The sequence below is a fragment of the Accipiter gentilis genome, chromosome 11 (assembly GCF_929443795.1).
Source record: "Accipiter gentilis chromosome 11, bAccGen1.1, whole genome shotgun sequence".
NCBI lineage: Eukaryota > Metazoa > Chordata > Aves > Accipitriformes > Accipitridae > Astur > Astur gentilis.
Window position 1 is genome coordinate 31,008,045 of NC_064890.1, and position 21,625 is coordinate 31,029,669.

General features: G+C 36.6%; 1 protein-coding gene across 3 annotated transcripts in view; it reads left to right on the forward strand.

Annotated features, from left to right (window-relative positions):
* The window catches only part of IMMP2L (inner mitochondrial membrane peptidase subunit 2), a 474,097-nt gene that overhangs the window by 311,297 nt on the left and 141,175 nt on the right, over positions 1–21,625 (forward strand). For all 3 annotated transcript variants that reach the window (XR_007507694.1, XM_049814274.1, XM_049814275.1), the window contains exon 4: positions 5,398–5,463. Coding sequence is in view for 2 of the 3 variants with exons in the window: in XM_049814274.1 (XP_049670231.1) it covers positions 5,398–5,463 (66 nt within the window). In the remaining variant the exon portion in view is untranslated. The remainder of the gene's footprint in view (positions 1–5,397; positions 5,464–21,625) is intronic.

Genomic DNA, 21,625 nt, shown 5'->3' on the forward strand with positions numbered 1-21,625 from the left:
ATTACGGAGACTGCATGCTCAGCAGGGAATGGTATCTCACAGCATTTGGTGATACATGTTAATATATCCCTTTGGAGAGTAGAAATGAATCAACTGCCTTCCTTCAGTTATCTTGCTGGCATCTTAGGATACAGCCTAAAAAGCGCTCTCTCTCTCTCTCTCTCAAAGCCTGGAGAAACTTCTGTTTCAAGCTCTTAAGCATGATTTGCTGTGGGCACTTCTTGAGGAGAATATAGTTAGACAACTCAAAGAATGAAAGAAGGGTCAAATAACACATACAAAAATTGGAAATATTATGGAAATTTCACGATTCATCAAATGTTAATTAGCTCATGGAGCAGATATTTAAAATTGTGCTGAGCAGTATCCATTGAAGTAAATAAATAATCCAAATGATGGAAAGGGAAAAGTTTAGGAGCAATATTGTGACTGAAGTATTCAGTTGCTCTATCAGGAAAGGAGAAAACCTTCAGAGAATTGTCAGCATTTTTGTCTGACAATCGCTTGCTAAACAGTGGATTTTCCTGCAGGCTGTATTGTTCCTCCCGTCTTTCCTGGTAAACATGTTTTCTAGTACTGCAATCCCACACTGCTCAATACGGTGTCGAACATAGAAGAATGGATGCTTGTATAAATTTATGTGTGTGTGTATGTATATATGTATGTTGTTTGTAAGAGTATATAATTAAAAATAAAAACATAAATAAATGTTTCATTTTTTATGGGAGAAGCTATATTGAGGTAAAAATTAGGAAAAGTTGTCAGTGCTTTCCTAAAATAGAATAAAGTGCCACTTTCTAATAGAGATTCAACTATTATTCTGTCCCTCCTGAAGAAACAACCTCTTCTTATGAACTTGTCAGTTATTACTTTATTTCAGATTGTGGTTTGGGGGATGCATCACTGATAAAAACCAGCTGAAGCTTTGTGTCCAGTCTTCATTCTCACAATATTTTCTCTCCATGACAACATGCAGTGTGTCTTCGGCTCTGAAAAGCTTTTTTTTTTTTTTTTTTTTTTTGGGCTAAAAAGGAAATTGAACTCCTTAGTGCTCTTCTGCTAAAGCGTATCTTTTAACTTTAGAACTGAGGGGGGTGGGGTGGTGGTGGTGGTGTGTGTCCTATGGATTCTGCATTTTCTTTTTTTCCAGCTGTATCAGTCAGATAGATAAAGGGACACCTGCCCCAGAATAGTGGGTAGGCTGGAGGTTAGAATATTGTATCTTGAAGTACTTGCTGTGGGTGAATAAGGAATCTGAATCTGCCCTAATCACTGGGATGATCTACTTTCCCCTCTACTTAACCTTTCTCTCTCAATTCCTTTTCAAACTAATGACCAAATGTGAGACGCTTTAATCCAAAGTTAACGATGTCTTGATGACATGGGCATTTGTTTTTCTTTTTTTATGGTGGTGGAATTGCTCATTAGTTTTTAATGAGAGCTGGGTGTGGATGAGGACTATATCGCTGAAAGTCAATACAGAATAAGACAAACATACAGGTTTAGGAGAAGGAGCTAGGATCATTACCAGAAGCTCATTGTGGCAGGTTAATTATGCTGAGTTGCTAAGATTGCATCTGGAAAACCACAAACAAATACATACCAAATGTCTAATTTTCCCTTGGTAAATTGTTTATCTGAAAACTCTGAATCTGGATTTTTACGTCATGATTCATGTCTTTGTGCGTGAGGCTGGCATTTCTGTACTGCACTGTGCGTAAACTTAAAGTTTGGAACAAATTAGAAGTTGTTGCTAAGGCAGAGTGACTTGTCCCATTGTCAGAAGGTATTTCAGACGGAGAGGATGTTGCTTTTTTGTTCCATTATTTGCAGCCAGCCATCAGGTGATCTGTAGGTGAAGTTTAAATAATTGCTTTGACAGATGAAATAAAAAGTATTTATCAGTCTTGGACACTACACAGGCCATCACTTTCTTTTTATATTATGCAGTGGTCATTCTCCTGAGGTGCTTGAATAAAGAATACTGCTGTTTAAAGAGAAATTGGTAACAATGGGTTATCCTCATACCTAATGCCTTGAGGGACACACTGCTAAACTTGCCTGTTTTCCACTTTTCTTCATGGAAAAGCGAAAAGTGAATATGAGTGGAGTAGAATTCAATCTGCATTTAAGAAGTGAATTTAGTTTCCAGAGATGTTTTTCATAGCGCATTCCAGATGTGCTGCTAAATGCTACTTGCGCATTACTATTTGTAACGTGCTTGAGATTTTCATAGTCATTCTGACTGTTTCTGCTTGCACTGGTGTCCCTAATTCATGCCTTGTTAAAAATGGTTATATGTAGACGAGGAAATATTTTTACTGATGAGGAACATGTAAGCTTAATTTTTTTAGAGGCTGATTTAGAAAATGGTGAAGGAATGGTGACTCCCCTGTGAAACATCAGATATGGACCTGGCTGGTAAATGTACGGATGGTTGTTATTAATTCATATTAATGATATTCGTATCATCTGAATGCCATCTTTGGGAGACAAAATAATATTCACTGTGTGTAAGAAATCTCATTTCTTCCCACACAATATCAGTTGAAAGGGACATGCCTGAATATGACCTTTTATATAAGGAGAATGAAAAAATACAGTGTAATTAGAAGACGTGCAAACAGGTAAATCAACAGTTTCTATTTCTGTCTGTTTTGAACGACTCCCATTTCCAAAGATTATTGCTTGTTACCTCACCCAGATATCAGTGACAGAGAAATACTAAACAGTTATTGCTTACAATATTTGTGGCTTTTTTTCCCCTCTATTCTTTAATTTGTTCTATACCTGCTGTAAAATTTCAGAGACAGAAATTTCCTGTATCTGCATGTTTTTGTGATTTCCATAATCAATGAAATCCCAGCGTTACACTAAACACCTTTCAGGAAGGCATCAATATCCATCCCTTCAGAACTAGTCTCTCTTACTTCAATCATTGTACTCTTGAACAAAACAATCTGATTGCCTCTTGAAAATCCTTGGTCTAAAAGTGCCCATGTTGTTGGCCACTTCAAGCCTCCTGCTCCCTCTCTTACCAGTCCTTTGTCATTTTCATGAATTATAATCAGAACATTAGTTTAAAGTTTATTGTTAAACTATTTGGGCTTCAAATATTAAAAATATTCCTGAGTTATAGTAACTATCTACAAGGAAGTCCTTGAATTCTTTCGGATAAATTATGTGTTTTGGTTAAATATGTCATTACTGGCAGAAAAGTAACTACTCTTCCAAAAAAATACTCATATCTCAGATTCAGAGTGATGTTTATTCAAGGTCATTATAATTTGTTTCACAAGGAAGGCAAATTAAGGGATAGGTCAGTAATTACATTACAATACATACATACTAATCAAGTGAAAATGCTTACATGGGGGATTTCAAAGAACCTTTGAAAGTAAGGTGTTAAACCAGAAGAGAATTTCGAAAGAGCAAACTTAAAATTTGTTTTCATTCAGTCTTTAAGAAATGCAGAGTTCATCAGACACATTATGTACTATTATTTCCATTACTTAAATTTTACATGAAAACATTGCAGTCTGAGCCTAAATGAATTAAAAATTAAATCAAGGAACAGTAAAGTAATTTTTGCAAATATTTTTAATTTATAGTAGCTTGTAATAATAAAGGTGTGTTGTTTTTTCTTAGACTGTGCACTCATTGAGAATAAGAGGTGGTTGGTGCTTGAATGAGCATGCATTGAAGCCTGCTAGGGAGCAGCATCAGAAAGTGCTGTGGATACTCCATATATTTAAATCATATGAGCATCTAAAACTTGATTAATTCCTCCCAAGACTGACATGTAAAAAACTATAAAAATGTGTATTCTCAGCCTGATAAAGAACATGAAAGACAAGACTGAACTGGAATATACAACTCTTTGGGTAAAATTAATGCTAAATAAAATATTACTGTAAATGATATGATGATTGGAAAATTCCAGTGATGACTAGGGAATCAAAGTATGGTCCTTATTCATGTTCACTGCTCTTCACTACTTTGTGAAAATAAGGTTTTCAGGCTTAGCAAACTGTAAAGTGAAACTGTTTGATATTTTGAAATTAAAAATTATACTTCTTGAATTCTGTTTCATTGCATTGAAATATAAATATATTTCAAATTTATTGACACACACACACAAAAAACCCCAAACCACTTTTAAAATGTTTGGAATACTTTTTTGGCTTCATATTAAAAAATTAACTAAGCCTGAAACTATTTTTCTGTTTAACTTTTGGAACTGAAAGTCAACTGAAAATGCCTTTAGTCATGCAGCACTGCGGGCAAGTTTTTCATCCAGACTCGTCTCAGCTCTGCTTTTTAAGAAAATGTAATCTTAGTGTGCTACCAGTTGACCAGAGATGAGCTCAAAGGTACTGGTCTGTTGTGAGCATGGCATGGCCAATGTTTTTAGGCATGAAAACTGTAATATAAAGCTCTTGCAATTGCACATGTAGCAGGCTGTACTTGGAGTCTAATATCATCAGAAAATTAAAACCCATTTGTTCCATCCCTGACTCTCCTATATACAAGCAGCAAATACAAAGAATTACTTAAATAACATGAAAACGCTCTACTAAGTTTGAATAGTTAAGGAATTAAAAGTGAAGAATAGAAAAAAAGAGGTAAAGTATATAGAAAAGGAAGAAATTTTATAGTGCACATATGTCTACATTAACCTGTCAAAACTGTGGTAGAATAACACTTCTAATAGTCCTATCTATTAATATCCATCGAGGAAGTTGGAGTATTCAGGCGGGGCATACAAGTTCAGCTTTGCTTTCTTATATAATACTATGTAAGGTGTGATCAGAATCCATTCAATAAAACATGCTTATAGGAAAATAACTTCAAGTGAAAGCATGGTATTGCATTAAGAAGCTTTGGATAAAGCTGAAACTTTCAGAAAATTTTACGACTTTTTTTAAGCTTCCACAATTTCCGAGGCAAGGTTTACCTAAGTTAGTGACAGAGATTAACATAACACAGGGAGACCTTTTTCCCAAAGTGAGTGAACGACATAAATGTTTGAACACAATATAATGGAGAATTCAGGTTTTAATACATTAATCTATTTGCAAAGGTACCCTCTTTATTGCTAGAGGGACATTCTACTGTTAATGTTGTGGAGCGTGTTTTTCATGATAAAAGGTATGTTGATTATTGCGGTGTTTGTAAGCAGGCCATTTTTCAGCATTTGCTTTTCCATGGTGGTTTGCAAGGAGAATGATTACAGTAGCTTCACTTCAGTGTTGAACATCATGATTGATGCTATATCAAGGAGAACATGGAATCTCCTAATGACTTTAATAATGTCTATTTCTTTGTGGAATTTCTTTTCATTTTCTTAAAACAATGGGAACATCACTGATTGTATAACCTTATCCCCTGTCTCAGGTCTCCTAGAAACCCTGAACAGAAGATCATTAAACGAGTGATTGCTCTTGAAGGAGACATTATCAAGTAAGTATTTTAAGCCTTAATCTCTGAGTCTTTATAGGAATAGTGCAGCTTTTCAGGGGATTTTAAATCAGTATCCTAGACAACGAGAACTTTCTAGTATTTTCTTTCTATCTATTCTTAACAGGGATGTCAGCATTGTACCTGTCTCCTTTTTAATGAGAGGAGAAATGCTACACAAAACTGCTCACTCTCTCATGAAAGGTACATGGGTGCAAATAATGCTTGTTTCTTAGAATATCCCTGCCATATATCAAGGCAGGCAATTGTACAGCATTTTTTCAATAAGATTATAGGGCTGTGATTTTTCATTTAGAGAGTCCAGATGCTGTTTCATACTGTGCTTGGCAAATAAAAATAGGGTGGATTTTCAGGTTTTTGTTTGTTTGTTTCAGGTTTGTTGGGGTTTTTTTTAAATTTATTTTATTTTATTTTTGAGACAAAGAACCCTCATAGATGACCGTCTTCACTGTAGTGTGTAGGAATCTGTGGGGAATATGGTGGAACTGAATTGGAGTAAATTATTCTATCAGAAAAAAAAAATTGTAGCAAGAGTAGACTCTAGAGTACTTCAAGACTTGGTTTACTCTGACAGATAGACCTTCCTACTGGGGCTGGGTGGAAATAAATTACTAGTAGATGTAAATCAAAAGTTTTTGTGGCAACAGTATTATTTTGATGAAAATGCTTGTTTGAAAAGGTTTCGTTTTCCCAGGTATAGACTAGAATTGGCATAGAGCTGGGAGAGTAAATCCCTAGTTTCCCACACTAAGGTATGAATGACCCTGGGAGCTCTCAGACAATATGGCAGACTGAGACTCAATTCATTTAGATAATGATTCTTGCTCTGGTGTAGTGAATACTTAAGAAGTACTTGGCAGCTGCAATTCAATTCAAGGATTTGAGTGTGGTCTCAATGAGCTGTGGTTCGTAGCAGCGGCGGTGGGCTTTTGGGCACTATGGAATATGTCTGTGTCCTTTTTCTTTTTTTCCCTCTTGCAGTCAATGTAACTTCTGTTTTACTGAAAAATTCTGAATCATCTCAGTTTGAGAAGTGGAAATAAATTCTGACATGTCTATTGAAGCAAAATACCCGAAATAACAGACACTAAGAAGATAATTTGATATCCAAAACCTATGGACATCTACAGCTAAAACTAGCTATCACTTTAAAGAACTAAAAACATAGGAGTAGTGTGTGCTACTGAGTGATGCCTTTTACATACCTATGTCCTTAAGAAGGCACTTATTCCTTGATGTAGTTGATATTAGTGCTGTAATTCATATAAGTTGTAAGACTGGTATTCATGATTCCTATTCATTTCTGTAGCAACGTCAGAAAGAGATAGCAATACGAGGGAACGTCAAGTGTTACTTTTCACTGTTCTATATTATTAACATATTTGTCTGAATTTTTGAAACTGAATGTAGTTTTTGATAACACAAAAGACATTTAATAACTTAAATTCCAGCTGTAGGAAATTCATAATGCTGTACATTCAAATGCCGTAAGACTCTGTACTTCTCATTAACTTCTGTGGGTGTTCTTGGCCAAATGGACGAGGGTGTGGGGTATAACAGCTGTGGGAGCACGTGCAGAATACTGATGAGCCTGTAGGTTAGTGAATCACTCATGGACACAGAAGACTGTACGATGATCCTCATTGGTCTTTGGTAAAACAGGTTAGATTAATTTATTGATAAAAATATTCATCTCAGTAATTCAGATGTGCATTCTTTCTATTTGAACGTGTGAAACTTGTCCCAGAGCTTTTTGCTTTAACTGTAGAAACTAGTTTTTAGCTAAAGAATAAATTACTCAACTATTATAACTTACTAAGTTTTTATTACATATTATCATCCCTTAATTGTGTATGTGTAGGAAATGTAAGTAATACTTGTCACTTTTCATAGCACTAGGGTAAAGCAAAAGCTTAGGTAATAAGATAAAACAGCAAAGCTGGCAAGGTTTTTCTAAAATATGTATTATTTTTCTAACGATCCTGCAAGCAGATATGTGACTAGGATATTTGTGACTGAAACAGACAACTGGTAACTGAAAGCATGCATAGAAAACATAAATAGAAGATTTCAACTCCTATTTGATATCTGAAGACAGTCTTTATTATAAACCAAAAAAAAATGGGTTTGATATCTTAAGATTTTTTGTCTATATATTTTTGTATATTGAATTATTCCTGGTCAGCATAAAATGATGCTCTGAATGAAACTGAACGTAACATGGATCATGTACAAAAATGTATCTGAAAGTATGGGACTTTTCCCTAATGTTCTGACTCTTTTTTTTGGTGTGGGTGAAACATGATGCACAACTAATATATACTGACTTTAGAGGAATATTTGAACATCCTTGTTCCTAATATCAAGTCTTTGAAATGGACTATATATGCCTGCATGCTAAAAACCCCTACTTCTTCAAGCCTTTTGCTGCTCCATTGATCCATCAGAATTCCTTCTTGCTGAGAAAACAACCAGTCTCACTACAGAGCAGTTGTTTCAGTTCCAGGGTGCAGAAAAATGGGAATCATCAGTTAGATATGGTGGGGTTCTAGCACTTGTGGGGCTGTTTGTGGGTGCAATGGTTTTGCAGAGAGTGGTGGTTATACAGGGAGTTGTGTTGGATATTTTATCTGGAAGGTCAGTGCAATGTACAAAGTCTGTCTGTTGCTTTGCAAATTTTGCTTGGTGTCATGACAGAATTAATTAATACCCGCTTTCAGTGGTGAATCTTCCAGTATTCTGTTGAAAAGAAAGATTTGCAAATAATTGTGAGCTGGAAGGTATTTTCATTTAGTGCTCCATGAGATAGGTGGTAGACAATATGGCCTGTGAGTCTGTATTTACGCTTTCACAGATGAATTAATTCTCTTTATCCAATCTATTGGTGCATGATTAGGGATAATTTGTCACATGAATGCTGTGTTTTCTCATGTTACCAATTAAAATAAGTTAGTTAGCATTTTACTCTTTGTTAATTACTGTAAGTAATGAAAAATCAAATAAGCAGAGCCATTAGTACCGTAGGGAAGATTCCTTATATTTTGACTTGAGTTCAAGTGTTGTGACTCCACAGCAGAAAAATCCTGGTTTTCAGTTCTTCATTTCTAAAAGCATTAAATAAGAAAAAATTGTGACATTGAAAAGCAATGTAGTTGAGATATCTCTAATAGGTCCATTTTGACCTTTCATTTTGTATTTTTCGGGTAGTCTAACATTATGGACTACATAGTACATCACTTTTTGAAATATGCTTTAAGGAATTGAAAAATGCTACAAACTCACTGAATAAATATTCTGGCATTTCAATTTTCTATTCTCGTTTCCAGTCTAGTTGGTAATCCAAGGGAAGTGAGTTTGGTAGTGTCTTGTAAATCCCAGAAGCGTGTAGTACATGCCACAAACCTGTAACAGATAATTTAATTTGGATAAGCTAGTAGAATTTCCTCCTCAAAAGAATTTAAAGTCTCGACAGAAGATCACCATTTAGCCCTTGAGAATGAATCTATAGGTCAGCTTGTATATAGACAATATTGCAAAGTGTAGCTCTCATAGATCAGGTTTTGGTTTGTCTTCCACGGATTCACAGAAGAATTAACTTTAAGTAGGAAATCATTACAATGGTTCCTGAGGACTGTTTAAATGATAATTCTTCCAAAGGAGGCCTTATTTTAGAAGTCAATATAGTCTAATTTGTTAAAAATTAATGTTGGTATTATAAAACACTTCGAATAACTTGAAATTAAGCTTATTAAAACTCATTTATCTTAAATGCACTAGTGGAAATTCAAAAATCTATAGTAATCTATCACAGGTGAGTTATGGTATGTTTTCAGTAACACAAATAAATGAAGGCTCATGTGAAGTAAGCCAAAATTGGGATTAAACTAGTAACATTTAAAATTAAGTCTGTTCAGTAACGTGCTGAACTAATTTGTATTCCTTCTGTCTGTCACAGTTGCACAGGTCTGCAGGAGCTTGATGTGTCAATCCTGCTTCTTTCGTATAATTTTTTTTTTGCTTTTTGATACTATACCCGATTTAGAAATGATTTGCAAGCCCCTAGGAAGAGTAATTTTTAAAAGTTTTGTCCCGGGATATTGTTAGCCTATTTAGGAGTCAGTGTTCTGAGGACCGAATGGTTCAGCAAAATGATGTTGCATTTAAGTGTTGCATCTTGCAAAACCGCTCTGAAAATGTGAATAGGGAAATACTCCTTGCTTCTCAAAGCATGATAAACAGAGATAGATCGTTATATTATTAGGCTGTAGGCCTAAACCAATCTTCAGTAATTTTTCAACTTTTACTGCAAGGTCCATCATTAAATTGCAGAAACTATCACCACAGAATGTCAGGAAGGACAGAGATATAAAGGGGTTCGAAAAAGAAGTAGTGAATTAATAGAAATAAAGCTCAGCAGCAGCTATTAAATGCAGCAGTCGTGGTATGACTTCATGCTGCCTCAGATTATAAGCCATGCTGCCTTAAAATATAACCAAAATCTGGTCATTCTGTCCACTTGTTGGAGAACCCTTTCAGCTTCAAACAAACTGTTCACTACTCCATGCAGGTGTTTGGTTGCTTTTTTTTTTTTTCTCGGGGAGTAGGTGGTGTCCAGTATCCCTTCAGTATGAAAAAAGACAATCAACAAGTTTTCTTACTTTTTTTTTTTTTTACTGAACCAGCTCAATTTCATCAGACAGTTGTGGCTGCTATTTGTTTCCACTGAGGATCAAGGACAGTTGTCCAACAAAACAGCTCTCTTCATGCAGAGACTTTACTACTTGATAGCGACTTGTGTTAGATTATACCATAAAATTACTGCCAGCCTCTAGGAAGCAGAACAACCTTCAGAAAAACTCAGACTTTGCCAGTGCTGTGGCATAAGAATGTCTCTATATGTAACATCTTCAGGGCAACCACCTGGCAGGAATTGCATCCAGACCTTTGCCATTTAATCCCACAGAAATCATTTTAAGTTCGCTAGTGCTGTAGTAAGAGTCTTCTTGTTCCCCCTCCATCCCCGCCACCCCTGACACACACAAATCCTCTGGCAGCTATGCTGAGGTGCTGGTGTTGTGGTAAGTACTGCTTGCCACGGCTCAAAGTTCGAAAAGAAAAATGGAATATCAGTAAAAGGCATCAAAAGACTAGGAATCACAGTAGATCATGATACAGGCCATGTTTATGGCTGTATCCGATCGCCTTCTTCCTCAAAGTCCGTTGTCTTTGACTTTGTGAGTATAGATCTGTGAGCGTGGGGATCCATATCGACAGGAGTGCCAGTGAGATCGACAGAGGAGAACTGCCTGTACTCTACAAAGACACAGCACTGTCCTCAGAGATTACAAACTTTGGAGCATCTTTCCTTTTGTCTAACTAATTGCAGTCTTCATACTGTTCTGTCCTTGTAGTTTATGTATCTAAAGGCTGTAGTAGCAGTCAAACTACCCCTTAGGTGAAAAACTCTTTGTCTTCCAAAAGATTTTTGTCACCATATGCACAGAATGCGTATGTCATAGGATTTATGCAGTTTATTTTGCAGTATTTATTGTTAGGTACTGGATGGGGTTTTTTAAGCCAATGAAAGCTTTTATTAGGTTCCAGCTATACTGCTTTGTCATGACTCCTCAGCATTGATCGTATCCTTGCAGGTCTCCTAAATAGTTTCCATTGATTTTGATTCCATTTCCATATGCAGAGTCCTTGCATGACTGGACTCCATTTCTGGAAACGCAAATGATAGGAATGTATATTGGTACAGTGTCTGTAAGCTATAAAAACAATCTGACAAACCTGGAATGAAGATTTTCTGTATCCATAATGAATTTCTAAGGTTCTATGGATCTTTAGGCCCAGTAATGAAGGTCTGCAAAGCTGGATTTCTAAAATTTGGCAGGCTTCATACTCATAAAATAAGGAGAAATTATTTGCTTTGTGTTAGATTGTGGTTGCCTAATTTTTGAGGAAGGTGCATGAAGAGACAGAAAGAATAAGAATGGAAAGTTGAACTTCAGGAAAAAAATGTACAAATGTGCTACCTTTTGTTTTCAGAAAATATAGGGTAAAATAATTTTTCATAAAGGCAAAAAATATGAAAATGCAAAAAAGTGAGAAGACATAGTTTTCCAGACTAATTTTTTATGGGTTTTTTCCCACATTGGAATGTGTGACTGTTAATATTATAGCACTATTTACTCATTGCTCCATGCAGTAAGGTCTTCATTCCTTTAATACCCATAATATTTGAAAGCCATATTTTCTTCTTAAGAGTACAAATAGCAGCAACAAGATTGCTAAAAGATGGTGTGTATCATCAATACCATTTCTCTGATATTTCAGTTGGTTTCATTTGTCAAAATTCACTGAAAGCAATGGAGTTACACTGTAGACCCAGTATGACCTCTGGAACTCTTAATATTAAAGGAAAAAAGACAATGTAATATGATTCTCTGAGATTGTACAGAATTTGCAACGTTAGCTTATAGAAAAAAGAAACAACATATCCTATTACCTCTGAAGTGAGGAGGTTTGATTTGGACAACACTAAGAGGCAATAAAAGAGATACCATCAAGAACACTAGTTTTCACAGAGTTACTATTCAGACTAAACCCAAGAGTACTGAAAATTGAGTATGCAATTGCAATATGTACTCAGCTACTCTCTATTAGTGTGCATCTGAACCAAGACACAAATGACAGCTGCATCTACAGGAGGGAGAAAGGGGGGTTTTATTATTTCTTCTTTTTTTTTTCCTTTTATTTTCTTTTTGTTTTGTTGTTGTTGTTTAATTAGAGAAGCAGCACTCTAAAATGCAAAAAAGCAGCATCTCTTTTAAGATGGCATATCCGTGAACACTGTGCATAACGAGTCTTGGTAGTGTTCAAAGACTATTTTAATCTTCCAGAGTAATAAACAGTGGGGAAGTTTTTTAAATGCTCTGTAGGCACCTTGGAGTAACATTTCTCATGACTTTCAATAAATCCCTGTAATTATGCAGCCCATGGTTATTGTGAAGTATACTCTAGTATATGCAGGAATTGTGTCTGCAGACTCTTACTGCCGGCATTAGCTGTAGCTGTGTGAAGTACCATTCTGTCTTGTGCTAATATAGATTATAGAATTAAGAGAAAAGAGGCAGACAGGCACTTTATGTCTCTATCATTGAAAACTACAAGGATGGACAACAGAAATCTGGGAGAGGAGTTGGGAAAAGTACTGTTGAAGTATCATGGCCTGTCTGCACGGTGCTTACACCAGCACCTGAGCGCGTCTAACTTCTGCTGGTTTATCCCGTCATTGGTCAGTTGTGGAGTTCTCTGCGGTGGAAATATCCAGCAGAGTTACGGTAACCAGTTTACTTCTCCTGACTGGCTTCCATGTGCTGGACACTGAGTAGAGACCAATGTAAGGATGGATAATACTACTAATAGGCAGGTCTTCATTTCCTACAAAATTATTGTCTAGGATGTTGAGGACTTGTGGTAGGTTTTAAACACAAACATTATGAAACCTTTTGGTAGGTTTTAAACACATACAGTATGAACAGGGCTGGGATACACACAAAAGCTGTTTTAGGAAAAAAAAACCCCAACCACATTGTTTCATAGACCACACACAGACTTCTATGTCCAGTTTGGGGCAGGAAAGACATTGATAATCTGGAACAAGTTCAGCAGAGGGCCCCAAACCCTCAAGCTGGCCAGGGGCTGCAGCCCTTGCCCTGTCAGGAGAGGCTGGGGAAACGCGACTTGTTCAGCCTGGAGAAGAGGAAGCTTTGGGGTCACCTCACAGCAAGCCCCCAGCACCCGTGGGGAGGTTAGCAAGAAGGTGGAGCCAGGCATAGTGGGGCAACGGACCTAACTTGAAATGAGAGAGGTTCAGACCGGATGGAAGAAGAATTTTCTCCATGAGGATGGTCAGGCAGTGGGGCAGTTGCCAGAGAAGCTGCGGTCTCCACCCTTGGAGGCGTTCAAGACCCGACTGGGTAAAGCCCTCAACAACCTCCCCTGATCCTGTAGCTAACCCTGGGCTAGGCAGGAGGTTGGACTAGAGAGCTCCTGAAGGCCCTTCCAACCTGAACTATTCTGCGATAGCTGATACTAATTTTCAAATACGTTATGTCACATTTAGAGGAATGTTATCTTTGTTAGAAGCTTAAACAGATGCAGTGTATTCATCTCATTTAAGAGAGCATGTCTTTTGTAGGCAGTTTTCTTTAAAGAAACACATTTGATTTCTGTTTCACTGAAAGTTGATTTGCTGCCAAGACATCAGATGGTTAGAGAAGACATGCATACAAGCATAATCATCTCAATGGGAAGCTCAATAGGTTGTCTTTATAAAGATTTTTTTTAAAAGTGAGCAGCAAGTGAACAAAATGCACTAACATTTAAAAAATCCAATAGTTAATAAAATGTTTTTCTGTATTTTAATTTTCACAAATTATTTCCTTTTTGCTTTCTAAGCTACGGACACAAATGTCATTGGTGGTCTGAAATCTGGCACTGAAATCCATACTTAGGCATCAGAATAAAGGGTGTGTTTAGTAAAAATGGTCTTTGTCCTGAGCAATTTAGGACTTCATTTGCTCAATGTTCAGAAGTCTGCTTAAGTAGTTTCTGGATAGTCGAGCTCCTTTTCAACTGTGATGCTCATTTATACATATCACATTAAAAGCTCAGTATGACAAAACAAATATGGGGGTAGGAAGAAGGAAATAGTATTAAACCCATTTTACAGAAGAGGAAGTTAGGATGAAAGATGTTGTAGGCCTATGCTCACATAAAAAGCGTGTGGGACAGCCATTAACTGAACTCCCTGGGATCCTCATCCCAGAAAATAAACAGTAAGTTCATGTGTTTGTCAGCAGCACATTTTTCTATGCGTACTGGAAGGCAAAAAAGGTTCAGAACCTGGTAATTCTGTGCACTCCCTCCTGTAAATCGGAAGGACAATTTTTATTAGCTTGAGCAGTATTAGGATCCAGGATATTGTTATGTTTGCAAATTGAAGCAAAACATGCTGAAACAGAAGAGTCTACTCTGAATAACGTAAATAAATCTTACTGGTTATTTCATTTTACAGCCTCAAAAAAGTCCTCTCTATCTTGAATATATCTAGGGTACTGAACTCAGCCAGGGACATAGTGAAAGAGTTTTATCCACCTACCAATAAGTAGAAAACTATCTTGCGAACTAGACTCAGTACGGGGTTGTTTCATTATCTGTATCGTTATCCTGGCTTCAGAGCCCCAAATGATGACTTTGTTTGTTTGTCTGTTTGTTTTTGTCTGAATTTCTTTGTCTCCTTTGAAGGAAGAATTAAGCAGACTTTCTGTTAGTTTCAAATCAAGTAAGGGTCAGGTAACTGCAAGTGAGTTGGTGGTTTTAAAAGGTATAGCTTTTCTCTGCTCCCCTTCCATTTCTACACACACGCGCGCACGCACGTGCACACGCTCTTCCCTCCTTCCTTCCATCCCGCACGGCTGAAGGTACTGCTCCCTCAACGCGTCTCCTGTAAAGCTGACCACGTGCAAGATACCACTCCAGCCTAATGAAGAAGATTAATTTCCATCTCTGCTCACGTGTAAGGAAACAACAGCAGTCGCATCACTTTGGATGCTGTAGATTAAAAAAAAAAAGCATAGCTCGCCTGCAAAGTGTTCTTCCTAAATGCTCATCTTTCTAATGCTTTCACCTGGGCTCCCTTTTGGAACCATGAAGGCAGCTTAAGTGAACACCATGTACTTGGCATTGCAATGAGCTGACGGGGACCACATGTCTGCTTATCAACTCCAGCTGAAGCACAGTAACTTCTTAAAATGCACCGACACTGCCATTTGTGATCATCTGAACATACTCTCCTAGGATCAGCGTCTCAGCTGGTATGAACCGTCTTAGCTCTGTTAATGTTAAGGGAAACAGGCTAATTTAGTCTAACTAAAAATCTGGTTAAAACATTTTTGGGGGATAAGAGCATATATAAAGAAAACATTTTGGGGGATAAGAACATATGTAAATAATGCAAAAAATGTCACTGCTTCAAAGATTTAGAATTGATTTTATGCATTTCATATTTTTCCATTGAGTGGAGTAATGAATACAGAATGAACTGATGACGCTCTATCTCTCTCTTTTTTTTTTTCTTCTAATTTAGTATAGCATGAAGTTTCCCATTTGTTTGCTTCTTTTCTTCATTAGATTTACAGCCTGACAGTTTTTTTAGTGCCAGTGTGTATTTTATAGCACTGTTTGTCAGCCATACGGAATAATTGTCCATGTTTTAATTTGAAAATTCTGAAATTATTGTGTTTGCTATTATGTAAAGCTTGCAAATATATGTTGGCAGAAATATTAATTGTAAATTGTTCATTTAAAAAGATTGCCTCCATAGTTTTGCACTGCAAACTGATCTTGAAATGAGGGCCTGAATAGTTCACAGTAGCAGAACTAATAAGGTTTTGAAATTGATCACCCCAGTGGTTATGAGATTCAAATGAGAATAGGAGGGAAAATGACTATTATCTTTTTTCATTATTGTAGAACTGACTATTGTTGACATTCTGCTTCTGTGGAGTAAATTGTGTGATGAAACTGTAGTGTATTTTGGGTATAATGGGTAACAAGTCATTAAGTGGGGTCTCCAGCAGCTGTGCATAGGGGAGCCAAAAACATTTTCTGCTTTACTGTAGTCTGTTGGCAGTGATTGCACAAATAATTTCTGCTTGCTGACCATTATGCCACAAGCTTTTTAATATGCAGCCAAAAATATATTATGATAAACTGTATGTCATGTATTTCTAGAACTTCAGGTATATCCCAGATAGCACTTCTAATGACTAGGTTTCAATTTTGTATATATAGCAAAAATAAATTAGTATTTAATCATTTATTATAGCATGAAGGGGAGCAAGTGATAAATGCTAAAAAAGATTGTGATAGGATTTGCTATAATTGAAAACCAAAGCATTGTGCCCTACTGGTAGAGGTGGGAGTCTAATAAGTGATGGACCTCTAAAAGAGATAGAATAGAATAATGGATGAGGAAATCAATGAACAGATTAGAAATGGGTACGTACCTAAAAAAGAAAGGTGACCTTTAATGGATTTCAGGGGACTGACTTGGTGATTGGCTAAATTAATCACAGTTCCACTGCTAGTGCAACTTTCTGTGCAAAAAAACCCCCAAATTGCCTACATGCAACATAGTGGAAATGGATGATGTCTAATTAAAAGTAGCAGTGTCATGTGTCTATTCAGGAGTATTATGGAGCATGTCTCGCCATATTTCCGATACATTATATGTAGGTATGATAATATTTAAAAGAAGGATTTAGATTTCTAGTAATAAAAGTCATTCTACTGTTTCTAAAGCTTATGCAGTAGTTAAAACTTTAATTAAACAGGTTTTCAAGAATAGGGAATAGAGACTAAGTTCATAAACCAGACAGATATGCTTTGTAAATGAAGAAGAAAGCTAATTAAGCCAAGCATAGCAGCATAATATTAATTTTTAAAAACACTTCAAGCATATTTGTAGTAAATCTTGCCACAGCTATTGCATATTTCCTAATGAGTTATTCTACAGTTTAGGTTCAGCATCTATGCTGCCAACACTCCATAGCCAGGTAAAAAATTGTATCCTTAGGCATTATGCTAATGTTTATTTCAGCACAATTAACTCTCTGAGCCCAACTTATGAAAAGACAAGGGCCAAAGTGACATAAGGAAGTTTTAGGTACCAGATCATGTTTCATTCCTGTAAGTTTGATTTAGCTGATATTAATTCTAATTTCTTTTCAAGGAGCGAGAGGTAAATATGGAGTACTTGCTGGTCTCTGTCAAGAGCTGTCTCACATGGGATAGAAGAGGGCTAAATTTTGTCATATGTATGGAAGACAGTTAGTGAACCGCTACATTTCCTTCTATATAAAGACAAAATTCAACTACGTTTTTTTACATTGTCAGATTTAGATAGTGAAATTGAAAACACTTTCTGATGTTTGGCTGCAGTGTTTGCGCTTCTGTTTCCTCAAACTATTTATCTAAAAAGTCTTGAACGTTTTTAATTATTTGAGAGATGTGATAAACCTGTTAGGATGTTGCTTCTTCAGCTGAGTTTCTGTATTTCTCTAAAGAAAGCTTTAGTTTCCTGACAGGTTACCTAGAGATCCCTAATTCTTGTCGTCTTCTGCTGGGAAATATTGATGATGTTTGAACAGGTTCAGTTAGTTCAGCTTTAGATATGTTCTTTTGGGACCTCTGCTACATAGAATCTGAAAATCTGACTCAATTTTTGCAGTAATAACTAATGCCTGAGGACTTTTTAACCAAACTTCCCCTCTGTCAATTCAAACACTGCCTTTTTTTTTCAGAGAATATAAGACTATAGTTAATATCAAATTTTTCATAATTACTTTCCTTCTGGCTGGGCCACGTAGACTTCAACTGTTTCACTGTTATAATTAGTAGCATCCTTAATCTTTCCATCATTCATGCTCGATATTACCCAAACATGGGCAAAAATAGCAGATATATCAGGAATGCTACATACTTATTTTTGTAGAAGGCTTCTTCAAATCTGGAATATTCTTTGTGTTACTCAAGGGCCGAACAGACAGGCTTACCTGTGACGTCCATAGCTGATGGTATACATACTATGAATGAAAAAAAATAACTTCCTTTGAAAATTTAAAGAAAGGAAAAAAAAAGAGAGACAAAGAAAGGGAATTGAAACCAGTGGCCAGTTGCAAAGGAAGAGACTGGGACATCTCTACTCCAGGCAAGTCTCCTCTTCCCATCCTTTTCTCCAATGCCACAGATATTCCCCTGAACACTTCCCACAGTGACTACACAGTTGCAGCAGGACCACCTTGGTATCCCAGGTGGTTTCTTTTACACGTTGGTGCTGATGGTGCAGACTGCAGCACACTGACCAGGTACAGACGTTGCACTCATTTAACTGGTAGTGAAGTTCTGTGCATGCGTATTTCTGGATATTGCTTCTGGGCTATTTAAATAATAATTATCTACTAATGTTATCTACCAAGCTCTACGTATTCCTGACCATAACATTATAAACCAAAAGTTACGAAATGAGAGGTGAAAGAGGGGTGGGAGGAGAAAGGGTGACTTAAACATCAGTCTTAACCCATTCCCACGAGAAACCCAACGTCAGACACGTATCAAAGTCTGCAATTCAATGACACAAGGCCATGAGGACAAAAGCATTTGGGAGTACAAGCTAAACCTATTGGCACAGCAACCTTGGGGTATGTCAGTGAAAGACTACAAAGTCAAAAGCAGACTTCAGTGCTACAAGTGAAAGGTTACAAGGCTGTAAAGGGGAAGCCCCCAATTTGACAAACCTTAAAGCACAGGGCAACAGCTCTACCTTACATTTCTCTGTGGATAATGTGAATTTTTATGATGATGATGAAATAGAAAAGCCCAACCATTTTGTAGGTAATCTGAGACTTCATTAATGTGAAGACTTAAATATTCTACATGGACAGAACTAACCATTCACAGGAGAAATACCTGCATCAACAGTTAATCAGCTAGTGTAGTGCAGTGTAGCATAACTCATCCTATAACCCTCCTTTTCTTTTAAGTTTTAGGGAACGTTTTAGGAAATTATGTTTCTGTTCTCCGCCCCCTGTCCTCACTCCTGGTGCTCATGTATCCTCTATACATCTTTATACCAGTGCTAAAGTCGGTCTGTAAGAGCGTCTGCATAGGCAATGGTGGTTTTCTTCCCTGTGTATCCTTTGATGTACATAACAGATTTTGAGGAGTCTTTTAGAAATATTTAGAGATCTGTATACACTATTGCTTCATACAAAGGCATGTGAAGATCATATAGAACATGCCAAGATATGTTGGACGACTACTCTTTGACCCACAGTTGTCTTTTACGAGAGTTTAAGAAGTTTCTGGCAAGTTTGATCTTTTAGCTGCTCAATTCTTTTCTGCTGTACTTATCTGTTAGATGCTAACTTGTTGCCTGGACAAGGGCAAGGTATTAGCGTCGTTGCTGAAGGGTGTTTTTTCCTTCTTCGCTTAGTGGCTGCTTCTTTAGCTGTTGAAATTAAGTGTTTTCTGCTATGGCCACTTTCCATGTTGTATATTCAGTGCTGAAAGAAAATCATGTAATTCATATTTGAAATTTTTGAATCTCAGGTCTTCTATAATAAACCATTGAAAGCGGAGTGATGAATTAAAAAAGTCTTTCTGTACAACCTTTAATTTCCAAAGGAAAACTGTAAGTTTTACAGGCTTTATAGGTGGGATTCAGTTGCTTAAACATACCTGTCTAGTGGCATTTTAGATGTCCTAGTTATCCTGTCTGGTCTTACAAGCCACAGCTGCAGAAAGGCACAATTCTCTTGAATGTTGTGTTATAGCTGCCCTTGTCATGAGGACGTCTCAGTAGACTACCTAAAATAGCACCAGTCACTTATGTGTAGGCACACAAGTCACTCTTCATAACAAATTAAACAGTTCATGAGAAGCAATTAAAAATATCATGCTGAAGTTTTGGCAAACATCCAGCAACCTTTTGTTCTTTGAAATGTTCTTATATGTATGTGAAGTTAGCCTAAGGATGGTGTACATCTTTGGAGTGTAAGGAGTACGACTTTAACAGCAATGAGTGAAAACTATTTGTATTTGAATCATTCCTTGTCTCCCAAGTATCCTCACTAGTTAATATTTGAAGAATGGTCAATAATAGAAGAGTATCCCTGATGTTAAGGTGTGTGACCAGCTTCCAGTGTAATTGTCCTGTAGACATTATTTAACATATGATTGCTGGGACAGCTGCTTTGCTCTGGAGAAAAAATTTGTATAGAGCACTGGCTGTGACAACCTACAGTGAGGACAGAAAGTGATAAGGCACTATTTTTGCTAAATTTATAAGCCCTTCGAAATATTTTATATAGTGTACATGGATTTTCAATTTGGTTATAGAATACATATATATATATACACATTAATCATATAAATGTATTTTTATAAATATGTATCTGTGATGTATACATGAATGAGAAAAAAAACGTGCCAAATTTGTCAAGAATAAAGAGGTGTAAGATAGGTCTGCTGGGAACAGAACTGAAAAATAGATTGAAATGAATCATGATTCAGCTATTCAAACCTAGATTCTGTGTTGTCACTTTACAGGCAACTGAAGCTTTCAGTCTAAATATAAATTAAGTGTATAATATATGCTTAAACACACTGACTTTAATTACAAGAAATTCAAAACATCCGTTACTCACTGGAGACAAATTCTGCTTAGATTAAACAGAACCAGATTGGAGGAATAAACTTCATGTCACTTAAAACAAGGAAAGATTGCTAAGCTGGTGTTCTCAAGTACCTGAATCTCTCCATCTGACAGTCACAGCGGCTGGCAGTAAATGCAAATTTGAAAACAAATTAAGTTGAACAACTTAAATTGTTTTGCTTTCCCTCTTGTTGGGCTTTGTTTGGTAAGGTTATACAACAAAGATATTGTCATGAACAGGACATCTCTGAAAACATGATTTGCAACCCTGTAGATCTGCAGAGAGAACGAAATGTTTCACTTATTCTGAAAATGAGAAATTTGCCAGAAATTGCCCCTTAAATTCAGATTAAATTGAATGTAGTTATTTTATTTTCAGTCTTTACCTCAATTTTGAAGTATCGCACAGATACAAGTGTGATTTGCTACAATAGTTACTTCTAATGTCAGACATGTAAACATCATCAATTGTGATCACCCTGCGAGGTTCTGTGCAGAGAGATTGTTGGATAGGTCAGCAGTTAAGAGATAATCAGAATCATTAGTCATGTTTATTCCCCGTCAGTTTTTCAGATACTGTAATTAAGTTAGGTATAAAGATCTTATTACCGAGTGGAGTCTGTAGTCCCCAATGGAAGATGCAATACAGCGTGGATCTCGAATTCCGAAATAAAACCTGTGCTTCAAATGGGAGCTTCACAAAAGAAATCATGTTTGCTAAACAGAATGGAGTTCCAGTTTCACACAGGTGTATCTGCATCTCAGCCGTGTTCCGATTATACTCATCTCTGAATATTTAAAATAAAACGAGTCTCAATTGCTGACCGAATCACCATCAGTTACTTTTAATGTTGTTTT